The following is a 12,851-nucleotide window of genomic DNA, read 5'->3' as shown; positions in this document are numbered from 1 at the left end:
GGCAAATATTTTGCACCAGCTTCCTCGTATGAATTCATGCCAGTAAAAAATCTTGAATAGTTTTATCCTCCTAAATGTGAGGATTTTCCTTTCTCAGCAATGTTTCTTTTAAAAGTCAGGATAACAATTTAGAGATAACTGATGGTGACAGTAATCTTTAGTTGAGGCAGTGTTGTTTCTCTCTGTGTATCTCTAAGTGATCACCTATAAACTCTTCCCATCCCCACTCACTTGTCATGCTCACGTTCATTGTGAGTAACTCCATTTCCTACTTGTCCACTGTCACATGCACACATCTAGTTGGAAGCACAGCTGAGCTGTCTGCTAAGGTCTACATGCATCTGTCACATACAAAGGCTCTCAGACTGCCACTTAGTTGGTTAACCTCAGCCCGGTCAAACTGGATCACAGATTGATGTATTTTATTTCATTTTATTTTATTTTCTGTTTTGATTTGCCAAGAGCCTCTGAAGGTCCTGGCTAACATCTGACTGTGGTGTAATACTGGATTACCTGAGCGAACGTTCCCGGTTACACAGTGCCGGGATTTAGCTGGCATAAGCTTCAGCTGGGAAAGCTTTGGAGTTGTTCCGTTCCCACTTTTTACGCCTTAAAGACCTGTTGACTTTAAAACACCAAAACAACCACTGACTAGAGAAACACATTATTTTGGTCTTACTGTTATTTGCAAAGTAGTTTTCTTAGTTAGGGGGTCCAGAGTGAAGCAATTAAATTCAGCAGTCCTTAAGCTTTTCTACAACAAAGAGTTGCCCTGTTGGCTTTTTAAACACAAAAAAATGCACAATAGGGGAATTAAAATGAGAAGACCTGTCATATCGTCACAGAGCAGACTTAAAAGTTCAGCAAATCTTACAGACGCTATAAAATTGGAAGTCCAAATTAATGTTTTGAGTCTGCCTGGAACTATATTTCTTTAGGATTTTATAAAATAATGTTTGTTTTTATCAAGATAAAGAAGACTTATACTGTTCTCATGCCTGTTTATAAAGTAGAAAGCTAAAGAATTTTTCTTGGATGATAAGACCTCGAGGATTACAGCGTTTGGACAAGAAACAGTGAGCCCATAATGCATGATGAAACCACAGCTTTGTATTGTGTTACCAGAGCCAGCATAGATATTTGCCCTTTTGACCCTATCTTTATAGGGTGTGGCTTCATATTTATTGCACAGACATGAGAATGGCCAGTCAGTCAGTATCACCAGCCAGAAAAGAAGGACATTTCATAAACACATTTATTTATTCTTAAGAATTTATTAGTATTAATATTTTAAGTTTGTGAAGGCGTTTCACCTCTCATCCAAGAGGCTTCTAAAGGTGGACGAGTCCCAGGTATTTAATCCCTTTGGAACAGGTCAATGGATCACTGTTGATCATGTGAGTCATCCCATGAGCCAAGGTGTGAACAAAGGCGAGGATCATTACCATCAGCGGGGGTTAAGGGTGGAACCACGGTGAAGAAACCTTGGATGAGAGGTGAAACTCAAACGAAGTCCAGTTTCCTTCTTTTTCAAGCTCTCAAGACGACCATGATCTGGATGAATGAGAATCTACACGGACATCTTCATTAATGCGTCATTATCACTTCCTCTTGTGTATCAGTTATCGATACACAGGCACTTTAAACACAGTCATGAGCACTGTATTGAGTTTCCCTGTAATTCCCACCCTCAGTCACAAAATGCCAGTCTAATTTTAGGCTGAAATACTGGTTACCACTTGAACGCATGTTGAAGTGTAACACACCTTGGTGCTGCATAAACCTTTAAGATCATGTTGTCTCAGTCAAAAGTAACTGGAACAAACCTGAGCAAGACAACTGTTAGCTGACATGCAACTTGTTCTCCATGACTCTTCAGGTGTAAAGCTAAAAATAGTAGAACTAAAACAAATGGTATCAAGTTTGTTTAAAGACAAAACACTCATGCCGTGGTTATGGAGTAACAACAGAAATGACTCTCGGTGTACGTTTTTACAGCTAGGCAGTGAAATTTCACACTCACTTTGTTAATCTGCCGTTTACCTGGGCTTTTTGGCGTAGTTTTATATGTTAGAGTACTTTCTAGAAAGGATTGGTAACTTTGCCCGTTCATATCCTGGCAGTGATGTTCCTGTTGCGCTTGTGATGTAATGAGTCGTCCCTGTTGCCCCTCAGGTCTATTTTTCCCAGAGTTCATAGCTAAGAATGTCTTTATTACTCACCAGACAGCCATCCCGTCATATACCACAGTGGTTTTACAGTTACCTCTTCAGCTGAAACCAAGTCAGTGGGGCACTACGCTCTCTGGGAAGTGATGCCATCTTCCTCAGAAAACTGCAACACTTCTTATATCATGTGCCAACCAAAAGACTATTTGGCTCGACTATAGCTGCTAAATCTTCAGGAACCAAAATCTTTTGTAGGTAGTGATGCTAAGCTTAAATGTCTAAATGTTTAGACTAATGTCTAAAAACCAATATGGATGGAATGTTTTTTGCTGAATTTTTAACTAGAGTACAGCCCACTGTGTATGGTTTTAATTTCTGATCCATATTTAGTTTTTTTTTAGGTTAAAAGAAGACAAATAATCATGTGTTACTCCTTTGGTTGGCTCTATCGTATCCCGAGATGAATCTGAGAGTCACGGGATCATTTAGATATAAATACATTTTTCCTAGCTTCCTGTACATCTAAATCTGGATCTTTTTCGTATGGGAAACAGTTCAAGCTGAAGTCATGGTCCAGGATGAACAGACAGTAGTACACAACTTTTTTGTTGTAAGCAGCCGCAAGCTAAAAAAAAGCCATGATCTACTGTCATGGTGCTATATTTGCAACTTAGAGCATGGCCTTGGTTTGTTAGTCAGAGTGCCATAAATGTTTCTTGAATTATGACAGTCATCAAGTCATAGACCAAATATGTAATTGACTGTCTTATCACCTTTTACCCCCGCCTGCCTTTCGCATGGGCCACAGCCCTAGAAAGTTGTAGACAGCTCTAGAAACGTCTGTCGTATTTTAGGCTTTAGTATAGATCGAATGTTCAAAATGTGACATTTGTGACAGCCACTGAATCAACCATCCCTTTAACTTGTCGCAGATTTGTTACACGGTAGCAATTTTCTTAACATGATATAACCAAGGCGTTCAGTTTCTGCTTCTGTCACAACTTCCCCTTTCTGTTTTTCCCTCCGTTAAAAATGAAACTGCACTGAAGAGAAATGTGATTTTGTTTTCAGGAATTTGTATTTGTGAGTAGAGAAACAGAAGATTTAAAAAAAATCCCATGTGGATTATTTGAATTCCTTATACTTGTGAGTACTTTACAACTTTGTTACTATTACACAGTGCAGCAGGCTTGCTTTTAACTCGGCCCGGCATCCTGCCTTATAGATTTGTTATAGATTTGGTAATATCAGTACATGCCTGTGGCATGTTACACAGCTCCACCACAGTCACCTTCACAGTACACCATCATGCCGTTATTATCTGGTCTTTCATCAGCGATCCCATTTCCAGTTGTTATTACTGTCAGCACCACTGTTTATGGAAGATTTCGTTTGAGGTCACCCTCGAAGATGTTGAGGAAGCTGTAGTCCAGGAAAAGCAGACATGATGTCGATCAGTTGGTCGAGGCCAAAGCAACTTCCTGAGGAGAGCGGATTTTTCTTTTGCTGTGCCAACTTAGTCACAAGAGTAATGTGTTAATGTAATTATGATCTAACACTTAGCTAAATATGTAATAAAAAAAAAAAGACCAAAAAGAAACCACTTAAAACTCATTCACCCTGTAACCTATAAAATGTGAGAAAATGACCCTTTACATCCTAACCCTACGGTCACAAAAGATAATGTTTAAGATTTTTTATTTACTTGTTTTTTCTCAGTTAGACTTTGTAGGAGGGAAAATACTGAAACATCGAAATATTTTCAGACGTCTGAATAAAACCTTTTAAAGATGTTTAAGCAGTGGTGATGTAACAGCGGTGTTATGTTTTTTTCTACAAGCATTCAGTTGAATCCAGGTACTTACACAGGTTACAGACACATTTCATGCTGCATATAGTTTACAATCCTATTGCTTTACCCTACAAGTATTTAACAAACAGAGGGCGTTAAAAATAAAACCAAAATGAAGTCAGAGATCAGTATAAAGGTCCATGACCGTGTACTCTGCTGCTGGACTTACTGGTAGCCATGGAAGCCAGCCACTTTGCTCCCCAAGGATCCATTTAAGCTCTGAACGCAGCTGAGTTTACCTCTCACCCATGCACTTGATCACCAAAGGCCACAACGTGAGCCTCGGGGGATTTTCAGTGTTGCTCAGTGACCTATGTGAACACTTGTTTCTGCGCATTAAGCTTCCCTTCTTGTTTTTCTTTCAGTAACCACCTCTCGCCCGTCCACTGCAGACCTGGTGTGGTAAAGTAGGTATATTTCTGCTTAAAATAAAAATAAAAAGCAAAGCTCTTATGAAACAGTGAAGAGCATAAAATGGTGGATTTCCTTATCTACTCATTGTGTTGCTCCCTGAAGTTTTCTGGACAGGACCATACGCTCAGCAGTGGAGCAGCACCTCTTTGATGTGAACCCCTTAGAGGATCAGCATTCAGACGCCCACGAATCGACCCCGTGCCCTTCACGGGTGACACTAACAGCGAGGCAGAGACGTAGGCACCAAAGAGAGCAGCAGCATCAGGAGGAGGGCCAGAAACACAGGGAAAAAAACAGGTACCGTGGGCGTGGCATAATCATAATCGATGTTACTTGCAGAAAGTGGCCTTCATAGTGGAAGCACTACATCGTGTTTCTCCTCATTTATCATCTTAAAGCAAAATAATTGTAATTTACTTGTCGTACTGACCACTCAAAGCACTTTAACCACACGTTCATACAGCCTCTGCCTCGCATACATGGTCAATTTAAACTCACTAGGTTACTCAGCCTGCATGTCTTTGGACTGTGGGAGGAAGCCAGAGTGCCCGGAGGCAACCCACGCAGGCACAGGGAGAACAAGCAAACTCCACGCAGAAAGGCCCCGGCCAGGGTCGAGACCAGGGAGCTCCCTGCTGTGAGGCAACAATGCTAACCACTCCACCATTGTGGCGCCCACTTTCATTATGGAGGTCTGACCTCAGAGGCTTCCTGCAGTGATACTACAATGATACTTTCAGTTGATGTTTCAGTTTCAGTAAACAGTGGTGAAGTTTTGTTCTGTGGGGAGAGCTTTAGTGTGCAGTCATAATAACTGGTATCATTCCAGTAAGGAGCTAATCCTTGTTGATGAAGACCTGGTGGAGTCTGAGAGATCAGCGGCACGTGGATTTTGGGGAGTGTCTCAACAGCAGAAAATGTTAATAAGACAGGACAGTAAATAGACTTAGCACAAACACTAAACAGCACATTAGCTGCTTGAGAACATATAAAAAACGCATCGGGATGACCTTGGGCATTTGGTTTCCAGAAGCATTTCATCCGTTTTTAATCTGATTTAAAACCAAGCAAGGCGAGCAGAGAGAGAGTCCGATGGAAGGCAGATGTCTTATTTCCTCACCCTTTTCCTTTTCGTCTGACAACAGAGCGCCTTCCGTCACAGGAGACACCAACAAGGAGAACGTCCCGTCGAGCAGCAGTTCAGGCAGCGTGGGGGAAGACATGAGCAGCCGTGTGGACTCACAGGAAGGCCAGAGAAGTCACGCTGAGCGAACCCCCAAACCCAGGAAGCCAAAAAAGAGCCCAACTCTCATGCAGCTAAGCGAGAACACGGCTGCCCACGCAGTGAGTCACACCTTGTACTCCCCGTCTCTTTTCATCTTTATGAGTGTGACATTTTCCCTCCTTCTTTACTATTATAATTATTATTATTAATAATATTATCATCGTGAATTCATTCCTCTTTTCCCCTTGTGCACATGGCGTCACCACATGCAACAACTTCTCAAACTAATGTACCAATGATGAATGAAGCATTCATCTCAACTCCCTGCCCTCCTTGTTTCTGAGTCACCGCAGATAATTGCCTATTGCAGTTGACAAGAATCACTAAGTGGAGGCTGTGCAGCATCCTAATGGTGCTCTGCCATTAGACACCAGCTTGTAATGTGCAACATAATGCTAATTGTTGCCCACTCCTTCAAACGTAAAGGCCAATTATGAGAGTGCAGTTAGCCGCTGCTTTTATCTGTTTTAGATGTCATGTGGATACATGAGTCCAGAGGTTTCTTTAGTACTGAGTACTTTTTAAAAATGTAGTAAAATACTTACTGACAGAGATTCTTATTCGGATCATTAACAACAACGCAAAAAGTGATCGGCAGCAGGGAATTAAATTCAGTGGAAAGAAAATTATTGATTTAAAAGGGCGGAAGCTTTGGCTGATTATAGCAACAGCTGTGTTTCAACAAACAAAGAGAAAATATTAAGTTGAAAATAAAGAAAAAACCTCAAAACAGAAATGTTTTGATGATAGTCATACACCAGTTCTATGTTTGTTGGCCACTTTATTTATAAACATTTTAAATACGGCAGTTTAAAAAAATGTATTCTGATCATTTGTGTGTTTATATTCTATGTTTTTTTTTTATAAACACAATTAGCTCACACTCAGTTTTAACAATATAAAAATATTGATTGTATGAGATCATTGCTTGATTCTAAATTAAGCAGCAGGTTTGCTTTGTAGTAGCTGAATGCAGCAGGCGTTTCAGTAACTGTGAATAAAAAAAAGAATTTATTTATTGAGTTTTGGAGTTTACTGCTACATATATTAACTACATCATAGAATATCTAAGGGTGGGTTTTCAGGATTGGGTAATAAATTGTGGAATTACTTGATTTTTACAGTATTTTAATGAGGTGAAGTTAGTCCAGCACTTTTTGTTTTCTGACATTTGTTTGTCTTCTTTTTTATGTGAGGAGCAAAAAGTATTTTTGTCTCAAAACTCACATTGAGAGAGAAAGATAAGAGAGAAGGCTACTTCAGTTAGTTAATGGGCCTTTGATTAATGAGCTTTACAACTTTGGCAACTTATTTATTGTCAGTTCAGTTTTTAAACAAGTAAATATATTCAAATTGGAGCTTTTCAACTGTGACATTTTATATGTTAAATAAGTAATTAATTATTTTAATAGTTTATTTAATGGTCTGATTGTAAAAAAATTACTTTAGTATACTCAGCATTCAGGTAGTGTGTGAAAGCCCTGAAAGTCACAGCAAGGTCACGGTGTGTGGTGCTTGTGGCTCAGACTTGTAGTAACCTGATCTCTGCAGACTCTTGAGTACGACTTCACAGTTGGCTCTTAAGTGACTTTTGCTGATGTAAAGTTGAGCCGCACCGTTTCGTCTCATTTAAAATAGCTTTGTTGCGTTTACACACTCGCACTCAGTGAGCAGAATTCGATAAGTGCAGACTGTTTTTATTTTTTGAGCCTCCATGAATCCTCCTTGCGCAACAGCACAGATGACACAGAGTCCCTTGACACACATACGGTGAATGCATGATAACTGGCACCACTGTGATTGGACGGTTAGATGACTGTAAGTATCTGTCTCCGTTGGTGGGCACAGCTGTCTCTGTGACTGCCAGCTCTTTAGGTCAAGAGTCACTGAACTGCATGCCAGGCGCCAGCTCCCAGATGTCTGTAAGGTGTTATAAAGCAGCATGTTCTGGACTATTTGACTTCTGCAGTTGCTGGGAAGTTCAGATTTGTGGTTTTAAGTGAAATTTCTCAGTTACGTTTTAATTCAGTATAGACTTTGTTTCTTGCAGTGAACATCATCAGGCCAAAATTGATGCGTACCCAAGAATCTTCATGGCCTTTGCATATTGTGTGGTTAAGTGCTAAACGGGATAGCGTGCTAAGCTAAGATGATTAGCTGATACACACTGCACTGCTAAAGCATCAGCATGCAGGAGCTGCTAATCTTTGTGCATCTTTACTGACAAGTGTAGGTGACCAGCATGAAAAGTAGCTTTGCACACTCCCCCTGACACAGACTGACAACAGTAAGCCCACGTCAGGTATCACATTCAGTGATCAAGTGGCCTTTATCACATATTTAGGTTTGTCGAGCATGATATAAGCAGTCCAATGAAATTAAAAGCAAAAACAAGATGAGCTCATCAGAGCAAAACCCATTAAAAAATAAATAAATAAACAGTTGCAAAATTATGCCACTTAGCTAATTACAGTTTGAATGTGTGTGGTTTTAATAGTTCAAGGAGTTTGCTGATAAAAGATCTGATGATAACCAGAAACGCAGATGCTCAGGCACACAGAGGCTCTACTAGTTCATCTGAAAGCAATGTTGTTGAGCAGGTTGTTGTTATACAAGGGACAAGAGTAAGCAGGCTGGCAAAAAAAAGTGAGCAAACCAAAGGCAGAGTCCAAAAAACAGAGAAGGTCAAACAAAAGAGAGGAAAGTTACCAAACGATGAAACGTCTGAGAAAGGTCATGTACAAGAGGAGCGATATATGCCTCTGGATTAAAACCAGGGGAATAACAGTGATAATTCGGTGTTCTGCTGGGAAGCCCTGAGGCCTAGCATTGATGTAGATGCTGCTTTCACACATACCACCCCTCCCAAACATTCCTGCAGACCATGCGCACTCCTCATGTTAACTGCAACCTCCCCCAACAGGAAAATCCCTCAAACACAAAGCCCAAGGCATTGACCTGATCTCTAAACTCACCCCACAACCCGCATGACCTGAAACACCACAAACACTAAAGGACACCCCCAAAGGTCCCGAGTTGATCTGGCAACACTTTGGAAGGTCACCACACACTCTGATTTGACCTGAATCAGTAGATTCAGCTTTGTTTAATAAATATCTAACATGACTACGTTTGTATTTTTAACTTAAAAAAGAAAATAAGACACCCTCCTCTATTTTACGAGGATATCTACTGTTATCTGTCGTCTCCATAGGCACAGTGTAACAATATTTCCTCTTGTTCTGCAAGCTGTGGGCGTCCTAAGGAGGGGCTTAGCAAAGCTTCATCCATTCATTATTTTTTTTAACTGCTTATCCAGCTTAGGGTCACGAGGCGGCAGGGTACACCTTAAACAGGTTCCCAGCCCATCAATAGACCGATACAGAGCGATACACAACTACACGACTGTGGCCTGTGTCTGAAATTTAAAAATCACTTAAAAAAAACAACAACAACACAAAAATCGTGAAAACCACTGGCTTTTGTTTTGACCAGTGTGATTTCTCATCAGTGTTTTTTTTGGCTGCAGCACTCACGGGCTTTTGCTGAACTGAAACTCCTGAACCGTTCCACAGAAAATGTCACCTTAAACAAAAGGAGATTTTTAGCCTTTCCGTGAAAGGGGATTCCCCCCCAATCAATATTCTGACACAAACAAATCCTTATTCTTTCTGCTCTTTGAAACACCGAGTACAGATTTTAAGTTTAGTGGCGCCGTGGGTGTGAGCATAAGGAAACAAGCCACCTTCTCCATCTGCTCGTCTCCGATTCTAATCTAGACTAGCACACTCATGACATGATTAGCATGACTCATGTCGTCAGGAGTGCTGAACCAATATCGTGGCTATTTTTCTGAGCAGCACAGATGGATCTTCGTCGCAGCTCGGGCCCCGGCTCTGCCATCACCAACGCACTTGTGCCACAGAGCGGCCATCTGGAGCCGGCATGGCGCTGAACCCTGGAGGCTGGTGCGGCATCCTCTCATCTGGTGGTTAATGCCCGGGTTGCCACTTGAGCACCACACAAACACGGTTGACCCCATCTACATGCTGACCTCAAAAGTTTCTAAAAGTTGTGCAGTATAGCTCAGCTTGTCGTGCTTACCTGGGAGAAATATTAGGGAGCCAGTCACCATCTTCTAAAATCCAACAATTTGTATTTATTCCACTGATATAAATGTATAACTTTCAGTATAATCATTATATTATTCCAGTAACTGAGGCAGATGTTAGGCGCTATAGTAAAAGAATTTCACTTCCTCTGTTTCACAACTGCTGGTCAATCATTTTTTAAATTCCTAACCACTGCACTGTTAAGCTTAGTGTGCTGGTGTTTTGTTTGTCCCCATAAGTTTGTGTGTCGATGCAGCTCGAGTCCCTGTTAGCTGGCAGTTCTTCAAAACATTTTGTGCCAGCAGCAAAAGAAAACTGATAGTGGGAAGTGAAAGTCGCAGTGTTTTTCACCAGCTCATGTGCACAGGTGAAGCCGGATTCGCTTATAAGATGATTGTGACAATGCCATTACAGTAACTGTGTGCCAAACACAGTAGTGCATACTGTTCTGCACGTTGTACATGTTGGCCTATACATACTGAAAGGATTTAGCCTTTTAGTTGTCAGCGAGTTTCTCTCGACATCACTTGCAGACGCAGAGGATACAAACACAGAGGAGTGCATGGTATTTGTGAATATTCCAATAGCATCAAACCAGCGGAATCAATAGTTCTGCTGGTGGGATGCAGAGTGACCGCGGACATGTAACAGTCAGATGACAGTTAGAAAAAATAAACCTGTCGAGTGTGGGGGCCTCGAATTTTTGCCTTCCAATGTGTGGCATGCCAAAATATCTGAGAACCGCTGCATTAAATGTGTGTGTGTGTGTGTGTGTGTGTGTGTGTGTGTGTGTGTGTGTGTGTGTGTGTGTGTGTGTGTGTGTGTGTGTGTGTGTGTGTGTGTGTGTTAGCCATTGAAACACAGTTTAATCTTTATTGAAAATATCCTTCTCATCCATTAAACCCCACTAACACACCCACAGCCCACGCCATAGCACTGTCAGTTTCACCCCTCCTTAGCACCAGCTGCACCTCTCATCATGCTTTAATCATGAGAGTGGCTGTTCTGGGCAACAATATACTGTGTGTGTGTGTGTGTGTGTGTGTGTGTGTGTGTGTGTGTGTGTGTGTGTGTGTGTGTGTGTGTGTGTGTGTGTGTGTGTGTGTGTGTGTGTGTATTCACACACTGATATTTATCACTGTGTGCAAATAATCAAAATAATAAAGCAATAAAACAATAAATAATATAGTAATAAATATTAATAATAATAATCACTGTGCTAAATAGGTGTCAAGTAAATGTGAAGTAAATGACAGCATCTCTCTTTTATCAGTTTGATTAGTTGTTCTGAGAAAACAGAACCGGCGCTGTTGCTGCTTCTCATCACATTACATGATAAGTGCACACTTCATTTGTCTGATGGCCATCTGCCACACTGGTAACACTTTAGAAAAAGAACATAAAGCACAGTAACTAACAAGGGACAAGTATAGAAGTAATCAATACTCACTGCTACTAAAAACTACAAAAAAAGGATTGTCTTGGTTAAATTACTTTTGAGGAGGGTTCTTTGTTCTCTAAACAAGCCAGCAATCCACGGATGTAATTTAATTTGCTTATCAACCATTCAGTGAATTGTTCTTGATGCACTTGGAAGTGTTGATCATGGGTAATCAGGCTTATCACGAACCAGTAAGGAAAACAAGTTGACCCGCCTGGTGCCGGCTGGTTCAAGCCAGTTTCTCAACAGTCACAGTCACGAGTCATTTCATCTGTTAAGAAAACTAGCTACTCATGGTAACTAGCTGAAGCAAACCCTTATTTCCCTAACAAGTTTTATTTGTTTTTTGTTTTTGTTTTTTAGTCTAGTTAAAGTTTCTTTTCAAAATAAGTGTTTGAGGGTACTTAAAGAAAGATGTTTCTGTTATCACGAAACAGTACACTTGTATGGGGAAAGTGATAATGGTAGCATGTAATGCTCAATTTGCTGCCAACTATAAATGATACATACAGTAAGCTTGAACAGAGCTTTCTTAGAGCACTGGCTGCCTGCCAAACAGCTGACTAGTCTTTTAAGTCAAGCCGGTTAAAATTAATTCGTGATTGTAATAAATTAGTTTGAATGAACATGTCGCAACTTGTTTTCCTTACAGCAGAATTTCTGTGAGTACTTTTACTGTCAGCTAATCAAATGTACCAGAACAAGTAGGATGAGCTAATCAGGCATTGAAAGCGAGCAGAAGGTTTATGACTCTGAAACGTCATTTACATATAAAAGGGTGTGAGGAGAAAAAGGGTGACGTGCTGAAGGCGTTCTGGCTCCTTTGGGGTCAGATAAGAAAAACTACACAGTCATTGTTTGTATTTTCACAATTTTGTGTCCCAGTTGGATTTAATTAAATGTATAAAAGGTCTTATTTAGGTCTCACCTTAATGTAAGAGTTGCAAAAAAGGAGATCGTCGGATTAGATGTAACCACTCTCATGTTGTTGTTTTTATGACCACAGGGATTGTTGTAAACACATCCACTGGGACTAATTTGCAGAGCTCATAGGGTGGGTGTGGCTATTCCGTATTAATGTTTTTCCTAGAATACAAGTCCTGCTTCAAAAAATGCCTTTTGTAAATGAAATAATGACGGTCAAGTTTCAGAGTTATTAATTGTTCCTTCTGAATATGAACAGTTTACCTGTTATTCAGCTATGAAGAAGACTCGCCCACTAAAGAAACAAGAGTAGACAGGACTGGCTTCATACAAGCTAAACAAACATCAATTCAAGGAGAAGGTTGTTTTACTCAAAGACCACAGTGGATCTGACCGTTTGTGGGACTCTGTGAAAGCGTCTGATAAGACTGGAGCCAATAAATACTCACAAATACTTGGGCATGTCACGCATGTGCCAGATGCTGCAAAGGGGCAAACAAAAGTGCCTTTGTCCGACAATGTAAAGAAATACTGAGAACATGTCGGATGATGTGCTGTAGTATGGTGCACTGCGCTTTAAAGGCTTGTGTGTATGAGTGGGGGTGTATGTGAGGCATTCATTCTTAGATAAACTGATGCTGCGTGGTTTGTGAGT

General features: G+C 40.7%; 1 protein-coding gene across 5 annotated transcripts in view; it reads left to right on the top strand.

Annotated features, from left to right (window-relative positions):
- The window catches only part of fam13a (family with sequence similarity 13 member A), a 49,897-nt gene that overhangs the window by 26,634 nt on the left and 10,412 nt on the right, over positions 1 to 12,851 (top strand). For all 5 annotated transcript variants that reach the window (XM_026171294.1, XM_026171295.1, XM_026171293.1 and 2 more), the window contains exons 10-12: positions 4,386 to 4,427; positions 4,537 to 4,731; positions 5,580 to 5,778. In XM_026171294.1, the coding sequence (XP_026027079.1) occupies positions 4,386 to 4,427; positions 4,537 to 4,731; positions 5,580 to 5,778 (436 nt within the window). The remainder of the gene's footprint in view (positions 1 to 4,385; positions 4,428 to 4,536; positions 4,732 to 5,579; positions 5,779 to 12,851) is intronic.

The sequence above is a fragment of the Astatotilapia calliptera genome, chromosome 6 (assembly GCF_900246225.1).
Source record: "Astatotilapia calliptera chromosome 6, fAstCal1.2, whole genome shotgun sequence".
Taxonomy (NCBI): domain Eukaryota; kingdom Metazoa; phylum Chordata; class Actinopteri; order Cichliformes; family Cichlidae; genus Astatotilapia; species Astatotilapia calliptera.
Note: the sequence above shows the minus strand (reverse complement) of the source record. Positions and strands in the feature narration are given on the sequence as shown.